The sequence below is a fragment of the Haliotis cracherodii genome, unplaced genomic scaffold (genome assembly GCF_022045235.1).
Source record: "Haliotis cracherodii isolate W230 unplaced genomic scaffold, xgHalCrac1.p SCAF_3, whole genome shotgun sequence".
Classification (NCBI taxonomy): Eukaryota; Metazoa; Mollusca; class Gastropoda; order Lepetellida; family Haliotidae; genus Haliotis; species Haliotis cracherodii.
The window spans coordinates 68,217,716-68,239,122 of NW_027266286.1; the positions used below are offsets into that span (position 1 = coordinate 68,217,716).

At 38.8% G+C, this 21,407-nt stretch overlaps 1 protein-coding gene across 1 annotated transcript; it reads right to left on the reverse strand.

Moving 5' to 3' along the window:
* Positions 1–15,377: 15,377 nt before the first annotated feature.
* On the reverse strand, positions 15,378–15,854 carry LOC139475651 (acetylcholine receptor subunit beta-type unc-29-like). The gene has a single exon (XM_071258837.1). The coding sequence runs from the start codon at positions 15,852–15,854 to the stop codon at positions 15,378–15,380; it is 477 nt and encodes a 158-aa protein (XP_071114938.1).
* Positions 15,855–21,407: the final 5,553 nt, after the last annotated feature.

Genomic DNA, 21,407 nt, shown 5'->3' on the forward strand with positions numbered 1-21,407 from the left:
AGGGCGTCGTCTCAAATGGATGGTTATACGTATTACCCGTCCATCGTTTTCACCATCAATGTTAGTGATATCTTCAGTGGAAATTTCAAACTCGCTATTCTCTTCAAATTGTGTCATGTCAACATCTGTTTCACTGGAGAGATGTACTTTATTGTAGAACCCGAACCAGCCACGTATTATAACTGAACACGTCTGGGTATCAAAGGGAAACTTGTAAATGTTGATAGGACACTTGGTTTCTATTGCCCCTATGACAAACCATCTAACATCTCCATGACTGGTAACCAGCAGAGACCCTCCATTCTGCAGTAGATCTTGTCCCTTAATACTATTTCCTATAATCAATTCAGGTTTCCACAATTTGTGTGAGTCTACAAGAATTCGTTTCTGTGAGCTGAACGAATTATTCCAAACAACTCGATGGTCGTACCACGAGAAGACCAACCACATGGTGCTGCTGAGAAACTGCTTTTTGTTATCCAGTTCTTGTACAGATAACAATGTTGCTTCGGTAGTTATGTTAACTACATTGCTGGGTTTGTGATGGGCTTTGTAGCCATTTAAGATAGTGTCAGCGACTTCTCCGTCAGATTTACAACACACGATCCATGGTATACCTTGCAGTATACATTTCAAGATAATAACCTTCCTGGCAGTCAACATCTTCTCAGGCGTATGTGTAAGTCCAGGTGTTGCTAATGAATGATGCGTTCCTCTGTATTTATGCAATGCCATCGGTGTTTGTTTCTATGGAGATGACATTAAACACAATATAATCCTCTGAATTAAACAAACCACGAAATGGCTTTCATGCAAGTCAATATGAACGTTTTAGGGTTATTACGAAATTGCACTTGATGAACAGTGAATCTACAAAATGGTTCAATTAGGCACTGGAGGAAATATTTAATCAGTGTTATGCATCCAAGAGAAGTATATAATGGCTTTTCATAGATCGATATGAATATTTCGTTCTCATCTTTTCTTCTTCTGTTGATTGCCTTTGAATTGTTTGAGCTGAAACAATGCATGTTAATTAAAGCTACAAAATCTTTTTCAAATATTATTACAAATCTCTAACCTTAACTCCACTGTATGATTACGATTACGCTTTTGAAAGCTTTACTGACACCTTCAGTCTAAGCTTGATTGTACCTCAAAGGTCACGAAATGTAAACACCAATGGCTGGAGATGCTGGGTAAATCAGTGGAAAGGAATTAACTATTTGACAATTATTGAACGATATCAGATCATCTACATACACGAAGCAGAAGTTAAACTTCTTGACAAATGACATTGTTTATATTTCTCTGTTCACCAAGCAGAGATTGGGCTCATGAAATAACATGTATGAGATGATAATGTGTACAAACATTCTTGTGCCTAAAAGGTACTTTTGCTTGTATACTATCTGTGGAGGTGCGAATTCAATATGTATGAATACTGATCCGTTGATAATGGTAATATGTCATGCGCTTTATCATTATCATATTATGATATTTTCAGTATGTTTCAATATTTAAAAGGACCACCTCCATGGACAGAGTATCTGCCCAGAGAGCAGAAGGTTGGTTGTGCGAAACCCGGGTGCATAATACCCAAACCACAAGATAATCATATAATCTCTCGTTGCCTTTGACAATATTCCGGATGTCCAGAAACTATGAATCAGCCAAACTTCATTCCCGTGAGCTTACTAAAACATTCCACGATAGTCTTTGATCGAACCACGAAATGACCATCCACAAAGTGACGCTGAGAAACTTGTTTGACATCTGGTTCCTGCACAGAGGAGACCTGCAGATATTGAAACGTTAACTACGTCTGCCGGTTTATAGTGAGTTATAAATGTTAAATGTTCTTGTCTCCAGTGTGGGGAAGTTTTCCATTTTAAAATGTATTTATTCAGTTTATTCAAGTGGTTTCTAAAGGCAATGTAGGGGATCCGTAGCCGGAACTGCAGATCATTGAATGTAAAAAGTGTTTCTAACACAAAGTCTCAAGTGTAAAACTACGGTCAAACATACTGGGACGATATTTTAATTGTGAAACAAATGGTCTCTGGGGTCAGACAGTTGATGCCAGGTAGGTGATCGAGACAGGCAGGACATGTTAATAAACATTTTTTTATTGAGTTAGGTTCAGTGTCGCTTTCAACAATATTTCCGTTATATTGGTGTTGGAGCAAAGTGATAACGGTCTTAGACGTTTACAATTTTTGTTTACAAACACGGGTTTGCGCTGACAAACCTTAAAACATAATCAGGACAATAGTGTACAACCTATCTATCTACCTATGAAGAAATTCTTATAATTATGATCTTTTAAAGTTTTATTCAGAACAGGTGCGTGTTAGGGAGTCACATGACACATGATTTTAATGTTTCCTTTTAAGTTATGATTTTAAAGTATTAATATTTCTATGGATAGGACAGGTTTATCTTAGATATAATGGAAATTTGCTCAAAATGTTTCTGTTAGAGTTACTCTTGAAACTTAATCCCTCAAGATCGCCCCCATGGTCTAGTGGATAGAGCGTCTGCCCTGAGACCAGAAGGTCGGTGGTTCGATCCCCAACCGTATCATACCTAAATACCTAGAGAGATGGTACTTGTTGTTACATTTAACATTTAGGGGATAATTTTTATGTAATGTTGACCACTATTTTGCCTGTTTTGCCAGTGGGAACAGTAATAAGATATAGATATTCTTGTTATCCAAATAATCCGGAAATGTTAACACAATACCAGAATTCAGTTGTCATGGTTTCATTTACGATGGATCCTATCCAGCAGTGTGACGTTTATTTGGAGTCTGAAATTCCGAAGTGAGTGAATGTTTGGCGTTGCAGTCAACGATATAGCAGCTGTATCACGGTTACTATTGCCATGATTTGCTTGATTCACTTCTCACAACCTTTTTATGATACTAATCTTTTCATGGTTAACCTAATCCTAAATTACCGTAAAAGGTGCTTGCCGTAAAAGGTGACTATGCTTGTCGTAAAAGGCGACTAACGGATCGGATGGTCAGGCTCGCTCACTTGGTTGATGCATGTCATCGATCCCAATTCTGATCTATGCTCGTGATATATATCACTGCATTGTCTGGTCCAGACTCGATTATTTACAGACCGCCGTCATATAACTGGAGTTTTGCTGAGTGTGGCGTTAAACAACAAACCAAACCAAACCAAACCATCACACAAAGACCAAGGTTGGACCCATGTTCCTGTCACACTATCCGATCATGGTTTCAGCCGACTACTGCCACACAATCCCATCATCGTTTCAGTCCTGAAATCATAGTAAGGATAAATCGATCTGACAGTTGCTCGTTTTTACATTACTCGTTTTGTACCCTTTCAAAGTCCCGTCTGCTCCCTGTATGCTCCTTGGTGTAATTTGCAGTATGCACGTCCAGACAATAACCTACCTTTCTGACGTTCAACGTCTTCTCAGGAGTTTGTTTAATTCCAGGCGTTTCGTATGGATTATGCATTCTCGTCTGCTTCTGTATTTAGGCAATGTGATCAATGTATTTTCTGTTGTGGTGACATGAAACACAGCCTAATGCCCCGACAGCTTCGACATAGCTTTAATGGATGTCAATATGACGGTACATGTTGCACTTCAAACTGTCAATCAAAAACATATTTCAATTAGATCCCGTGGAAAATTTTTTCTCACTGTTATCCCTAACACAGATTTATGACAGGAGCCCACATGGATCAATATGAATATTGCCAAGTCATCCGTTGTCTTGTATTGATTGTCTATGAATTGCTATGGCATCTCTTAGGGCAGGTGACATTGTTCATACATCCCTGTGGGGCTTCCGGGTTAGAATTACAGGACCCAAGCAGCCTGTGCTGGCTGTAAAAAATGAACAAATAGTTCGGTGACTTGCTTGATTGAATGCCACCGCATCCCGACAGCGTAGATCGTTGCTCACACTATTGATCACTGGTTTGTCTCATCCAGACAGATTCCTTTCTAGACATGCGTCATATAGCTGTTATCATTGCTGTGTTAGGCGTTAAACAAACTAAACTTACTTGCAATTATCTCCTCAATTCCTCGGAGATGTTGTGCTATGGAACCATGTTCAGTTATGTTTTTTGTAGCTAAATCCCGTACGAAATATATACATGAAACTTCCACACTGTTTTACAATTTCAAAAGTTTACAGGTGCCTTTGGTTAAATAGGTTTTCTTCAAATCCTTATGTTGATATTTCGTGAAAAGCTTTTGGCTGAAACTCAAATATCAAGTCATGTGCACCAAGTCAGAATGGCAAGAAGCATTTTACACCATGGTGCACTTGATAGAAGTTAAAGTCCCAAAGGGACTGTAAATAGCGCGGTATTGTGCGCGACCTGACTGTTTGCCAGACGTTGCGATGATCGGTCAGCGAGTTATCGGTGACCGGAAATCTTGAATAACTAAAGAACGAGACTTTCACATTAATACCAGTCAATGTTGGTTGGTTGTTGTTTAACGCCGCTTTCAACAATATCCCAGATATATGTCGGCGATCTGTAAACCATCGAGTCTGGACCAGACAATGCAGCGATTAACTACATAAGCATTGATCCATGAAACTGGGATTGATGATATGCATCAAACCAAGTCAGCGAGCCTGACCACCCGATCCCTTTAGTCGCCTCTTATGACAAGCATAGTCGCCTTTTACGGCAAGCTTGGGTTGCTGAAGACCTATTCTACCCATGATCTTCACGAGTCACCTGTCAATGTAACGAAAGATAAACGATATCTAAATTCATCACATTCGATCTGATATTTTTGTTGTAAACAATCCAGTCGTCTGTGAAACAACGTTGCACAACAGAAGGGGGCGGATTTAACCTTCGTTCAGCTGACATCTACTGCGCGAGCATATCTGATTATAGTAAACCACGTGGCGAACTCACACTTGGCTTCTCGAGGTGTCTGTTGCAACGAAACTGCCACAAAAATACCAAATTTATTACAAAGACGTTAAGTTTCAATATCGCAATGAACACACACCAATATACAGTATTCGATTGTTTTATGCAGGTATGTTTCGAAGAATATTTCATTGCAAATGTCAGAATGGAGACTATTTTGATTAACATTGTCATATCCGCAGGTTCAGTCTTCAAAAACAATCCAGACCCAACAACTTTTGACAAGAGAACGCGAAATAGAATAAATCTGATTTGGCTACTGAAACCTAATAACAGTTTGCTCCGGGTTTTTTTCATATTTATGGGCCAAACGTAGAAACACGCCAGGTATAGTCATCGTGAAAGCGATTTTAAATTATATTTTGTAAAATAAATAATGGTCATAATGTCGATTATATGTAGTTTATTCATTCATAGATAGATCATCTATGGACATGGCGGTCGGGTAGCCTAGTGGTTAAAGCATTCACTCGTCACGCCGAAGACCTGGGTTCAAATCCCGGTATGGGTACAATGAGTAAAGCCCATTTCTGGTGTCCCCCGCCATGATATTGCTGGAATATTGCTCAATGTGGCGTAAAACCAAACTCACTCACTCATCTATGGACATGCCAATAAACAATTAAATAAACAGATTCAAAATATACCTTACCTTTTAACTTATTTCGCATATTCATCATGTTCCATATAAATATCAGGTTCCATATAAACTTAATATTCGGAATATTTAAATCCACGAGCGCATATATGGTTCAAAACACAATCAGGCATAATTTCTCAGCGCACACTAGGTCGAATTATCATCAACAGTTTCATCGAACAGTCACGAGTCAACAGTCTTGGAAAGATACTTCGAGTATTCCATAATGCATTGAATTTATTCTGTCCGACCTTGTCCAATAGTTCGTGTATATAGTTTTGCGAACTACCATAACCCCGATTAGTAATGTTTGGAATATGGTTTAATTCACAATCGGGCTTGTTTACCCAGAGCACACTTAACAACAGTTTCGGGCAAACGGTCATGAGTCTTCGAAAGATACCTAGGATTCCTCCATGCATTTCGTCTGTCCAACATCGACCAATAGTTCTTGTAAATAGTCCTGCTAACTCCACTGTCTGTCGTAAGGGGCGGTGCCTCGGCCAACCCATCTCTGAGGGAATGTTGTCACACACGGGCGGCAAAAACGATATGCACATTGCTGACAGCGACCTGTCAAAATTTACTACATTGTGTAACCGATAGAATTTGGAAGAGCTCATTGGATGAGAGATACATTAAACCTCATGAAAATGGTTGATGAATATAAGATTTGTAGCGAATTCAGGAATTCTTCATTTGTTAACAAGAATTAGTACCATTTCATAAATCAAAATTTCTGGAAAACTTTTGGAATGCATCTCCTACAACCCTCAAAATAGTGGTAGTGCGTTGATTTGGTCAGCTGTTTCTTATGTCGTGTGACCCAAACGTTGGTGGATGGTCTAATATATGTCGTGTTGGATGGGTTGTGTTGTTCTTGATGGTTTTGCATTCAAACAATCAAAAGCGACCAATCTTGTTCAATATTAACACAACTTGTGATGAACGAAACAATATATGCAACTGAAGTTAGGTTCTATCAAAAGTTTCAAAGTTAAACACTTTCATCAAAGCAAAACTCACCTGTCACATCCCTATGGTTTACATAAACCACGCCAGATTTCCCGCTTTTCTCTATTTGTTTTCTGCTAATTTTATGCAATCTATTTATAGAGTGACGAATATTGTAAAAGATGGCAGAAATTGCTAGAATGTTAGCTGATGTTAACGGGATTAAGAGAACATATTTGAAAGACAATCCAGAAGCTGTGGAACGAAGCAATTCGAAGAGAAAAGGAAACTTCGCCACAGGAAAAAACAACCTTTTCAGCCGACAACAGAGACGCGATTGATTTCATTTATGAACAAGCGAAGAAAATCAAAACTTTTCACGGCGCAGGGAACCTTAATCTTGTGACAAACAAACAACAAATTAAACAACAATAATACTTTTTCATATTATATTGATGTTGATCGTACTCGGAAGAAAATAGCCTTATTAGACTGGAATGAACATGTGAATGGACATACAATGCCATCAGAAAATGTCACGGATGTTAAAAACCCTAGACGCCAGGCCGAGACTAAAAGTTCTCAAAGGAAAAACTTACAACATGTGGGATCAGATTTGGAAGCACTAGGTCGCCATTTTCCTCATGTTAAGGTAGGTACATTGTTTTATAATGATTTAAGAAGATTTAACAATGTTAATTCATTAACTACGATGATGTGCATAACGGTGTTCATGTGTTGTCGATTACCGCATGTATTTTAGATTGAGACACGTGAGTACTATAAATAACAATCACATTTCCCCTTATTCGTAAAACATTTACTGCGCATGTACGGATGTTGGGGCTTCAACGTGCAAAATGATTGTGTATGTGGCTTGGGTTGAGAACCACGTCGGGAGCCATGGTTAGTCATCACCCATGTTTACAAAACTCGGACGACATGGCTCCACTTGTGTTTGTGACAGATGGACGTTGTGCACTACTTTGGCATGTAACTACGGGGATAAGTTTTTTTGTTGTTGTGGATAGTGTGTTTATTATGGCTTTGGTTTTACTATTGTCCAACAGCCCAAATGACCATTATTTAATACCTTTTTCTTCTGTCAGGGATTTAAATATGTTTAGTAATGTGCCTTTATTGATCTTTGTTTTAACGAGACTGTTAACGGATATGGGAGCGTCCATGATGTCGTCGGCAACGATGCTGTCGTATTTGTATCACTTATAATAGATCTATAACAATTTTAATGTTTGAACCGTTTTATTTACGTGTTTATGAATTAATGTTTTGTGTAAATATATGTCTTGTGTCATATTTAGAGTATGTTTGAAAGAAACAAAGTGTCTTGTTCTGATTAGATTGTTCTGTTCCATAGTATTTTGCAGTAAACATCTATGAATGAAAAAAAGTAGTTCCGCATTCGGACGAAGTCATAGAGGGCAAAGTTATCTGGTGTTAATTACACATGTGCACCAACATTTTTATACGTTTGGTTATTTTCGACCATACGGACAATACTTTTATAATTATTTTATATTATTCCTTGCCTGTGAAGAGATCACCTGTTTAATAAACATACAGCTGTATTACACATTGTGTAATACCAAAACGCGTGCTTATGTACTCTCGGAACACGTGTCACAAACAAATATTGAATGTTTTCACATCCCTTGACTTATTCAGCGACATTGCGTGTGGCGATGATACATCAGTGAGAGTAACTTATGCACACTCGATGACCCCAGCAACATTGCTACTAGGTTGACGTTACCTGGCATTGTTTCGCCAATGGATCTTGCAACAAAATTCCTCAAATTACGTCATTGGGTATTGTGACGTGATTGTAAACTTTGAGGTGCAATGACCCGTTCCACAATGCGATCGTATTTTAGCGCAAAGACAGTCGTTGGTCTAAGAAAAGTATGTGAGTTGCGATAACCTTAGCGCCACGATAACTTTGTGGAACAGACACCTGAATTCTAAAGGTGGACTGTTACATGGTATTAAATACATACATTTCATCTTTTGACGTGTTTGAAGTATTATTCTGTTATACTGAATTGGATTATGTGGTTCGTGTTGGTGTCAGCCAATTACACTAAACAGTATAATTCTAAAACCGTGATAAATGGCATTGCCAAGTAATAAATACAATGCTAATCGCACTCCGATGTAAAACCAATTTTATGAAATTCGTGAATAGTTGTGTTATCTGACACGCTTTATCTCGTCAGATACCAGAACTTTTCACTCGTTTCATAAATTGGTATTACACGGGTTCTCTTTTAGTATTCTATATTTATCCCAAACTCAATAATATTTTGTATTATCCCCATACCCAATTACATTGTTGTTTATGTTCGGTTATAAAACGTTGATGATGCAGGTGATAAAGACAAACAGGACATGTTAATCCATTTTACGACACACGAAGGCACAGTATTTCCAACCTTTATGTATGTTAGGAAATGAACGCATGATCCTAAGCCCATATGACCAATGTTTGAAATGTACGTATCAGTTTGACGCCAAATTTGTATTCAGGTCAATAAATGATAGAGGTCCGTAAATATTGCCATGTCCCACTGTATTTGCATTTGTTGTAATGGAGTAAAATCCGGCTTTCGGTCCTGTGGTATTGAGTGAGTTAGTGAGGATTTCAGTTATATTGATGTTGGAGGAAAGCCCGAAGTGATACAGGTCTCAAACGTTTACAAGTTTGGAGAAACCAATACACAAGGGTTGGTGTTGACAAACAAATTTGGGCGGATCTTGAATTAGAACCCACAATCATAGGTTTTTAGCGTGCAAAGGGCGCAAATCGGCTTGAAATTCCCTTGAAGTGTTTCTCTCACAGTTACCCCTACAACTAAAAACTAAAAGTTGTTCCTCGAGCTTTCTTATGAATGTGCTCTTAAGTATTGTAACAAATCGTAGCTAAGTGTTGTAAATCTTACATCCGCTCTGTGAGGGTTGTGTGGACACGAAAGAGAACAACGGGCAGCAGGATGTCGAGGATGTGAAAGACGCCTTTTCAGATGGATGAGAATACATAATATATGTTCATTTTAACCACATCTACTCTCAGTCATGTCTGAAAATGAGAGCGCAAAATCATCTTGTATTCATTTCAAATGAATTCCTATACGTATGATAGGTTCCTTAAAATCCAAGTCAGGATTTGTCTTTGTGACATTTCTATTCTCTTCATATAACGCTTGGTATCAAAATAACCCGCATTTACTTAGATCTTACTGAAAATGCCCAAACCATCTCCTGATCTGAAAAGTTTATAAAGTTTGTCAATGTGAGCAAATCCGATGTAGGAAAATACTAAAATGTGACAAGTTTCAATAATATATGTTGTGAAAGGCATGACAACATTTAGTAGTTGATCGAGACCGCCTCCGTGGTCTAGTGGATAGAGCGTCTACCCAGAGGCGGGAGGTTGATGGGTCGATCCTCGGCCGCGACGCACCAAAAGATGTTAAAAGATGATAGTTGTTGTTGCCCTGGCGGGGGCTCGGTATTAATGTTATAAAACTAGGACTAATCAGTTCGGAGTCAGTATACACTGTCTGCGTATCCGATTACGTAAAATAATTGTTAATTCTTAATTAATAGATAATTCTGGTTTCAGCTTTTCTCCCTGTGATCAGAATCTCTGCACTTGTAACCAGCAGAGGTTATTGAAGATTAATATATCGTTGTTAACAAAATTAGTAAATGCGCTGTCGTGTCACTTGTCTGGTCAAGACTGGATAATTTACATGCCGCTGTATTTATGGCAGAAGATCTACTGCTGTACGACGTCAGGCAACAAACACTGACCTATTTTGCAATTTGTGCGTGTTTAAGGGATTATCGGTTGGGCAGTACATGCTTACCCTTTTCGCAAACACCTGATGTTATCATATATATCCTGGGCCCAATCACTGCTAGGTGGACAGAGACAAATTCACAAGGTCAATGGCCCACAGAGACACAATATGTTTTGTTTGATCCAGTGATCCATTCATATAGTTTTCACGGCAATTTTGCCTATTGCCTTTTGCCCAATGGAATCTGTTTCTCTGGTAGTAGAACTGATATACCGTTTATCTCCCGCCTGAAATTAAGCAAATTAGTAGCTATAGGTATATTTGCAAGGACCTCATAATAGCAGGTTGGATATTGTTCGTTAAAATATAGTGCATTACAAACACCAGTAATGGGATCTGGATTTTTTTGTTATATAAGTAAATCGACAATGTGAACACAACACCAGAATTTGGGTTTTCATTAACGATTGATCCTATCCAGCAATGTGACATTATTTTTAATGAGTATGAAAATTCCAAGTGAGTGAATAGTTTGCGTAGCAGTCAACGATACAGCAGCTGCATCATAATTATGCTAATGCCATGATTTGCTTGATTCACTTCTTACAACATTTTCATGTGACTAGTTATTATGTGGTGAACCTGTCAGGCTCTTACTTTCTAAAGGCTACTATCACGCAAAAAAATTGTTCGATTCCCCACACGGATACAGTGTATTCTGGACCACCTGATCCCCATTTCATCGGCTCCTGTAACAAGTATGAAATCATTGTTGTGTAACATTCATCTTAATAATTGATAGTTAAGCTAAACTTGCAGTTTACATGACAAGATAATATCCTTTTCACTATTTTCTCAGGCCTGTATGTGATTCCAGACGTTTCTGATGAAGTATGCGTTCATTGGTGCTTGTGTCTTTAGCCATATGACCAATGCATGTTTCTACCAAGATGACAAGAGACACAGCCAATTTCTTTGAAAGTTTCGAAATTGTTTAAAGTAATGTCAATATGTCAATGTGAATCTAAAACATGGTTCGATGAGTTCTCGTAGAAAATATTTATTTAATCTTCGGACATATAATATTGCTCTGTCGGTCGTTTTTGTAATTCTTGTTCTTGAATTGTTGTAAATCATGTGGTGTCTCTTTGAGCAGGTAGTATCATGCATACCTCCTCATGGCGATTCCGGGTTAGAATTATAGGTCCCCAGCAGCCTGTGCTGGCCACAAAAGGCGAACAAATAAATCGAGTGGTCAGCCTCGGTGACTTGGTTGATTGCTAGCCTTCGTAAACCAACAGCGTCGATCGTTGCTCAAAAATATCGATCACTGGTTCTTTTCGATTATTTCAAGACCGCCTTTATACAGATGGATTATTGATGAGTGCGACATTAAATGAACTAAACTTATTTTAACATGGTCAGATTATATTCTTAATTATTTGTATACACTCTGCAATAGAGCCGTGATCCATTATGTTTTTGAAGCAAAATCCCGTACGAAATATATATACGAAACATTGCACACCGAAACAATTTTCAAAAGTTTACAGATGCCTTTAATTAGCTTAAATGAAACTAATTTATTTTCTTATAAATCCACATGTTGAGTTTTCGTGTAAAACTTGGATTGCACAAGTTCAAGTCCCAAGCTGCGAAGCTATTTCTGTTTTTTCCAGCCATGGCATTCCAGTAATTGTGCTAAATGTGGCAACAAAAAAGTACTAACATGTGGCGCTCTTGCATCAGCCTATGTGAATTCCGTGACAGAACAGTTTCCCAAATGAGTGAATGAATTACAATTTTACATTGCATCGGCAATATTGCAACCATACGACGATTCATAAGACTGAAATACGTAGACTGTGGTAACGACGTAAAACATAACTAACTTTGGCCCATCACAACGCGAGTCGTTGCTGGTCATATTGGTCCCTGGCCACACTCTTTGAGAACAGCCATTAAAGTAAAATATTGCCCATTGGAATATGACCTTATTCTCTCTGAGCATCGATTCTAATACGGAATGTGGAACTACATATTTCATTCAAAATTGTTTACTGCAAACTTCTACAACACAGAATAATCTCCTCAGAACAAGACGGTTTGTTTCTCTCAAATAACATTACAATCTAAATATGACACAAGACATATATTTACATAAAACGTTTATTCATCAACACGAAATTAAACAGTTAACATTACAATTGTTATTGTTATTGAGCTATTATTACAGATTCAAATACAATATAAACTTCGTCGCAGACAACATGGATTGTCCAATACACGTCAACAGTCTCGTTAAAACAAAGACAAATAAACGGAGATGGTGAAGGCATCTCACTAAACAAGTCCATGACATATGAGGAAGGGCATACATTGTGGTCATTGGGGCATTGGGGCAATAAAAATCCCAAAGCCATATCAAACACTCACTGGTGGCTAAACACTATCCACAAACATATTGTCCCCGCAGTTGCATTCCAAAGTAGTACACAACTTACCTCTGTCAAAAACACAAATAGAGCCATGTCGTTCAGTTTGTTCAAACACTAATTGGCTGTCATATACAGCTGTATAAAAGAAGAGCTCTTCCACATCAGTTTTGGTAATTCCACGAATGCTTCCGTTTCATTTGACAATGAACCAGTCCCTGAACCTAGACGCATTGCTAAATTTCCCGCTTTCAGTGAATTGTCCGATGAGTAGACAGTCCATATGCACTCGCCTCAGTTCCTTGTTCTTGTCCGAAAAGTTCTTGTTCAAAGAATATCTTTATGTTCGCCTTCACCTGATAAAAAACCCCTCTGATGTCCGACCTACTGCAGTCGTCTTGGCTTAGTGTTTTGAAGGTGTTCGAAGGTTTTACTTCAAATGATGTAAATATGTTTGAACACAGCGTTATTCTTACATTTGCATCGATAAATAGAAATTTAAAGTGACACGTTTCTGAGTTATTATTTGAATACCGACGAAAGGAGTCTATGTATTAGGCACTATTTCTATATGAGCACTGTTTGAACTCGTGATTGGTTTCAATATCAAGTGTGGTTAGAATATCCATATGCGACCTTCCACGCGACCTTATCACATCCACCAATTGACTGAAAGCACCATAGTGTTTAAACACATGGAACGAATTTGTGTGATTTCAAAAGCTCTATGGGATTTCTACAAGTCTTTAATTATTCAAATTATAACGCATTTTGACCGTAATGACACTATTGGAGGCGTCCTCGGAAAATGAGGTGTTGGTCATAATAATGATAGATTATAACAGCATTTGCACACAGGAGAAGTTATTCAAAGTTAACCTATTGTTTTCAGTTTCAACTAAATCAGTAAGTCGTGTCACTGTATTCTATGGTCTTGACTCGCTATCACTGGATTGTCTGCTCCAGACTCTATTGTTTACAGGCCGTTGACGTATGGCAGTGGTATGGTTGGATGACAAAACAGTAATAACCTTCTAAATGCAAATTTTTCTCAAACAGCTGGTCTCATCATTAATTTTCAGTGATCTATTCATATATACTGAGACGCACTGAAAACGCACCAGAGGTAAAAATTGAAATTGACGCTAAACCAAATTTGTATATGGTGTTGGCTGTGTACTACAATCACGCTCAGATAACTTAGTTCCACATTAGTGATGACAAGTGTCATTGGAAAGTACACAATTTTAATGTAGAGAACATGGAACACACAAGTAGTCAATACCGGGTATGACCGCCCCTGGTTGCAATGCATGCCACACAACGCCTCCTCATACACACTGTCAGTCTCTGGATAAGAGTTTGTGGTATCCTACGCCACTCACATTGCAGGACAGGTGCGAGGTCGCCTACGTTGGCGATTTGAGGTTGACATGCAATGAGATGTCCAGGAAGTCCCACAAGGCTCCCATGGGCGATAGATCGGAAGAAGGCAAGGCATGGCATAACAGGTACGGTATTTTGTGCCAGGAAATCCATAGAAGCACGTGTTGTATGTGCCCTGGCGACCTGTTGAAAAGTTTGCAGCTCTTGGTGTTGATGGAAACAGAGGCCAACGTGACGTTTTAAAATAGCGTCCCTGTAGTAAACTTTTTAACACGACCTGTGCATACATGGAACTGTATTCTGTGGCGAAAACTGATATCGACCCGAACCATCACACTTCCGTCGCCCCATCGATCAGTATGCATAACACAATCATCGTAATGACGTTCGCCACGGCGACGCCACACCCGCGCATCGTCCGTCGGCGTTCCTGAGGTGAAATCTGGATTCGTCAGAGAAGAGAACGCCATATTAGCGTCAAAGTAACTATTGTCTGTGCCCCAGCGACCACTGAGGGCGTGCATTTCGGTGCCTTAGGAGCGGAATCAGCCCTACGACAGGTTGACGGCATTTTCCCGTTCCTTAGGTGTCAGTCTCGATATTGCGTCCTCAGTGCTATTCCGCGGCTACAGCAATAATGCAGGTAGCCTTTGAATGCCACCCCTTTCTACTCCATTTCTGCTCTAAAAGGGCATTTTTCGTAATAACGTGTTTTTGAGTACTGTTTTGCGTTTTTGTGACGACTCATAACGGCTATCAAACCTGTCAACAGTTTTGGAGCTTCCATAAGTCCTAACCATGGTGTATGTTTGTTGTTCTTTTACTACCATCGTGATATTTTCATTGCTTCATGTTGGTGCATTTTCAAAGCGGGTCAGTATAATTTCCATCAAGATTTTGCCTTGTACGCCAAATGGAAGATTTTTTCGGCCGATACTCGAGACTCATTACTCTGGTATTGACTTAAGATATTTTCAAATTTATACCATAAATCATTCGTCACTTGATGACTTGTTCGTTCATTAAATATGGCCTCTTTTAGAGAAGCGATTTGTCTAAAATACATACATAATATCAAACTTCCCATGCTATTACCATTTCATATACACAAACTTAAAATGAACTAAGAATTATTAAGTCACAGGAGATAGACATTGTAGGCCAGGGGGATACACGCGCATCCTCTTTATCTTGTCAGCATCCCAAGAATCACGGCTGTTACACTACTACTAAACACAAAGAAGCATGCAAAACAGGTCTTGTTTAGTTTAGTTTCAATATCTGCCCATTCTGATCTGGTCTGCTCTTCATCCTCCACATTGCCACTTACGACATCAACTTGATTTGAAGCAGAGTCCTTCCTACACATTCTTAAGATCCATTTCGGTGGTGGCTTACCTTTCATTTTGAGAAGGAGGATATTGACAACGACGATGACAACACTAGTGAAGTTGGCCAGAGACACGTAGAGGCTGAAGAGGCTGACGGTGAGAGAGTTCTCAGGCAGGGAGTCCCTGATGATGGACAGAAACAGCTGGAAGCTGAGGAGGACAGATACGGCCATGCTGGTCTTGTCTCCACTCTGTGAGGGCAGGAGGAACACGAAGGGGTTGAGGAAGTAGAGGAGGACCACGGGGATCAGGATGGTGAAGATGTAGAACATAGGGCGTCGTCTTAAATGGATGGTTATACGTATTACCCGTCTATCGTTTTCACCATCGATGTTAGTGATGTCTTCAGAGTAAATTTCAAACTCGCTATTCTCTTCAAATTGTGTCATGTCAACATCTGTTTCACTGAAGAGATGTACTTTGTTGCCGAACCATCCACGGATTACAATTACACAAGTCTGGGTATCAAAGGGAAACTTGTAAATGTTGATAGGACACCTGGTTTCTATTGCCCCTATGACAACCCATCTAATATCTCCATGACTGGTAACCAGCAGAGACCCTCCATTCTGCAGTAGATCTTGTCCCTTGATACTATTTTCTATAATCAATTCAGGTTTCCACAAATTGTGTGAGTCTACAAGAATTCGTTTCTGTGAGCTGAACGAATTATTCCAAACAACTCGATGGTCGTACCACGAGAAGACCAACCACATGGTGCTGCTGAGAAACTGCTTTTTGTTATCCAGTTCTTGTACAGATAACAATGTTGCTTCGGTAGTTATGTTAACTACATTGCTGGGTTTGTGATGGGCTTTGTAGCCATTTAAGATAGTGTCAGCGACTTCTCCGTCAGATTTACAACACACGATCCATGGTATACCTTGCAGTATACATGTCAAGATAATAACCTTCCTGGCAGTCAACATCTTCTCAGGCGTATGTGTAAGTCCAGGCGTTGCTAATGAATGATGCGTTCTTCTGTATTTATGCAATGTCATCGGTGTTTGTTTCTATGGAGATGACATTAAACACAATATAATCCTCTGAATTAAACAAACCACGAAATGGCTTTCATGCAAGTCAATATGAACGTTTTAGGGTTATTACGAAATTGCACTTGATGAACAGTGAATCTACAACATGGTTCAATTAGGCACTGAAGGAAATATTTAATCAGTGTTATGCAACCAAGAGAAGTATATAATGACTTTCCATAGATCAATATGAATATTTCGTTCTTATCTTTTCTTCTTCTATTGATTACTTTTGAATTGTTTGTGCCAAAACATTGCATGTTAATCGAAGCTACAAAATCCTTTTCCAATATTATTACAAATCTCTAACCTTAAGTCCTTTGTATAATTACGATTACGCTTTTGAAAGCTTTACTGACACCTTCAGTCTAAGCTTGATTGTACCTCAAAGGTCACGAAATGTAAACACCAATGGCTGGAGATGGTGGGTAAATCAGTGGAAATGAATTTACTATTTGACAATTATTGAACGATATCAGATCATCTACATACACGAAGTAGAAGTTAAACTTCTTGACAAATGACATTGTTTATATTTCTCTGTTCACCCAGCAGAGATTGGGCTCATGAAATAACATGTATGAGATGATAATGTGTACAAACATTCTTGTGCAGGTACTTTTGCTTGTATACTATCTGTGGAGGTGCGAATTCAATATGTATGAATACTGATCCGTTGATAATGGTAATATGTCATGCGCTTTATCATTATCATTTATGATATTTTCAGTATGTTTCAATATTTAAAAGGACCACCTCCATGGTCTAGAGGACAGAGCATCTGCCCAGAGAGCAGAAGTTTGGTTGTGCGAAACCCGGGTGCATAATACCAAAAGACCTTAAAAGGTGATAACCACAAGATAATCATATAATCTCTCGTTGCCTTTGACACTATTCCGGATGTCCAGAAACTATGAATCAGCAAAACTTCATTCCCGTGAGCTTACTAAAACATTCCACGATAGTCTTTGATCGAACCACGAAATGACCATCCACAAAGTGACGCTGAGAAACTTGTTTGACATCAGGTTCCTGCACAGAGGAGACCTGCAGATATTGAAACGTTAACTACATGTACGTCTGCCGGTTTATAGTGAGTTATATATGTTAAATGTTCTTGTCTCCAGTGTGGGGAAGTTTTCCATTTTAAAATGTATTTATTCAGTTTATTCAAGTGGTTTCTAAAGGCAATGTAGGGGATCCGTAGCCGGAACTGCAGATCATTGAATATAAAAAGTGTTTCTAACACAAAGTCTCAAGTGTAAAACTACGGTCAAACATACTGGGACGATATTTTAATTGTTAAACAAATGGTCTCTGGGGTCAGACAGTTGATACCAGGTAGGTGATCGAGACAGGCAGGACATGTTAATAAACATTTTTTTATTGAGTTAGGTTCAGTGTCGCTTTCAACAGTATTTCCGTTATATTGGTGTTGGAGCAAAGTGATAAAGGTCTTAGACGTTTACAATTTTTGGGACATCCACAAATACGGGTTTGCACTGACAAACCTTAAAACATAATCAGGACAATAGTGTACAACCTGTCTATCTACCTATGAAGAAATTCTTATAATTATGATCTTTTAAAGTTTTATTCAGAACAGGTGCGTGTTAGGGAGTCACATGACACATGATTTTAATGTTTCATTTTAAGTTATGATTTTAAAGTATTAATATTTCTATGGATAGGACAGGTTTATCTTAGATATAATGGAAATTTGCTCGAAATGTTTCTGTTAGAGTTACTCTTGAAACTTAACTAAACGTTGTTCTAAGAGCCTATATATGAATGTGCTCTTATGTATTGTGATAAATCTTAGCTGAGTGTGAGATTGCCAGTGTGAGAACTGATTGTTGTTTAAACGTGATATATGTTCATTTTAACTACATCTAGATATTTAAAAAAAAAACACACCAGAAAATCCCTCAAGATATAGATATTCTTGTTATCCAAATAATCCGGAAATGTTAACACAATACCAGAATTCAGTTGTCATGGTTTCATTTACGATGGATCCTATCCAGCAGTGTGACGTTTATTTGTTGTCTGAAATTCCGAAGTGAGTGAATGTTTGGCGTTGCAGTCAACGATATAGCAGCTGTATCACGGTTACTATTGCCATGATTTGCTTGATTCACTTCTCACAACCTTTTTATGATACTAATCTTTTCATGGTTAACCTAATCCTAAATTACCGTAAAGGTGCTTGCATTGTCTGGTCCAGACTCGATTATTTACAGACCGCCGTCATATAACTGGAATTTTGCTGAGTGTGGCGTTAAACAACAAACCAAACCAAACCAAACCATCACACAAAGACCAAGGTTGGACCCATGTTCCTGTCACACTATCCGATCATGGTTTCAGCCGACTACTGCCACACAATCCCATCATCGTTTCAGTCCTGAAATCATAGTAATGATAAATCGATCTGACAGTTGCTCGTTTTTACATTACTCGTTTTGTACCTTTTCAAAGCCCCGTCTGTTCCCTGTATGCGCCTTGGTGTAATTTGCAGTATGCATGTCCAGACAATAACCTACCTTTCTGACGTTCAACGTCTTCTCAGGAGTTTGTTTAATTCCAGGCGTTTCGTATGGATTATGCATTCTCGTCTGCTTCTGTATTTAGGCAATGTGATCTATGTATTTTCTGTTGTGGTGACATGAAACACAGCCCAATGCCCCGACAGCTTCGACATAGCTTTAATGGATGTCAATATGACGGTACATGTTGCACTTCAAACTGTCAATCAAAATCATATTTCAATTAGATCCCGTGGAAAATATTTACTCACTGTTATCCCTAACACAGATTTATGACAGGAGCCCACATGGATCAATATGAATATTGCCAAGTCATCCGTTGTCTTGTATTGATTGTCTATGAATTGCTATGGCATCTCTTAGAGCAGGTGACATTGTTCATACATCCATGTGGGGCTTCCGGGTTAGAATTACAGGACGAAAGACGCCTGTGCTGGCTGTAAAAAATGAACAAATAGTTCGGAGGGTTAAGTGTCAGTGACTTGCTTGATTGAATGCCACCGCATCCCGACAGCGTAGATCGTTGCTCAAACTATTGATCACTGGTTTGTCTCATCCAGACAGATTCCTTTCTAGACATGCGTCATATAGCTGTTATTATTGCTGTGTTAGGCGTTAAACAAACTAAACTTACTTGCAATTATCTCCTCAATTCCTCGGAGATGTTGTGCTATAGAACCATGTTCAGTTATGTTTTTTGTAGCTAAATCCCGTACGAAATATATACATGAAACTTCCACACTGTTTTACAATTTCAAAAGTTTACAGGTGCCTTTGGTTAAATAGGTTTTCTTCAAATCCTTATGTTGATGATTTGTGAAAAGCTTTTGGCTGAAACTCAAATATCAAGTCATGTGCACCAAGTCAGAATGGCAAGAAGCATTTTACACCATGGTGCACTTGACAGAAGTTAAAGTCCCAAAGGGACTGTAAATAGCGCGGTATTGTGCGCGACCTGACTGTTTGCCAGACGTTGCGATGATCGGTCAGCGAGTTATCGGTGACCGGAAATCTTGAATAACTAAAGAACGAGACTTTCACATTAATACCAGTCAATGTTGGTTGGTTGTTGTTTAACGCCACACTCAACAATATCCCAGCTATATGTCGGCGATCTGTAAATCATCGAGTCTGGACCAGACAATCCAGCGATTAACTACATAAGCATTGATCCATGAAACTGGGATCGATGATATGCATCAAACCAAGTCAGCGAGCCTGACCACCCGATCCCTTTGGTCGCCTCTTATGACAAGCATAGTCGCCTTTTACGGCAAGCTTGGGTTGCTGAAGACCTATTCTACCCATGATCTTCACGAGTCACCTGTCAATGTAACGAAAGATAAACGATATCTAAATTCATCACATTCGATCTGATATTTTTGTTGTAAACAATCCAGTCGTCTGTGAAACAACGTTGCACAACAGAAGGGGGCGGATTTAACCTTCGGTCAGCTGACATCTACTGCGCGAGCACATCTAATTATAGTAAACCACGTGGCGAACTCACACTTGGCTTCTCGAAGTGTCTGTTGCAACGAAACTGCCACAAAAATACCAAATTTATTACAAAGACGTTAAGTTTCAATATCGCAATGAACACATACCAATATACAGTATTCGATTGTTTTATGCAGGTATGTTTTGAAGAATATTTCATTGCAAATGTCAGAATGGAGACTATTTTGATTAACATTGTCAGGTTCAATCTTCGAAAACGACCCAGACCCAACAACTTTTGACAAGAGAACGCGAAATAGAATAAATCTGATTTGGCTACTGAAACCTAATAACAGTTTGCTCCAGGTTTTTTTCCCATTTATGGGCCAAACGTACAAACACGCCAGGTATAGTCATCGTGAAAGCGATTTTAAATTATATTTTGTAAAATAAATAATGGTCATAATGTCGATTATATGTAGTTTATTCATTCATAGATAGATCATCTATGGACATGGCGGTCGGGTAGCCTAGTGGTTAAAGCATTCACTCGTCACGCCGAAGACCTGGGTTCATGGGTACAATGAGTAAAGCCCATTTCTGGTGTCCCCCGCCATGATATTGCTGGAATATTGCTCAAAGTGGCGTAAAACCAAACTCACTCACTCATCTATGGACATGCCAAATAAACAATTAAATAAACAGATTCAAAATACACCTTACCTTTTAACTTATTTCGCATATTCATCATGTTCCATATAAATATCAGGTTCCATATAAACTTAATATTCGGAATATT

What these genes read in the sequence shown, in the direction of transcription:
- LOC139475651 (XM_071258837.1), bottom strand. Translation starts at nt 15,854, where the DNA reads ATGTTCTACATCTTCACCATCCTGATCCCCGTGGTCCTCCTCTACTTC.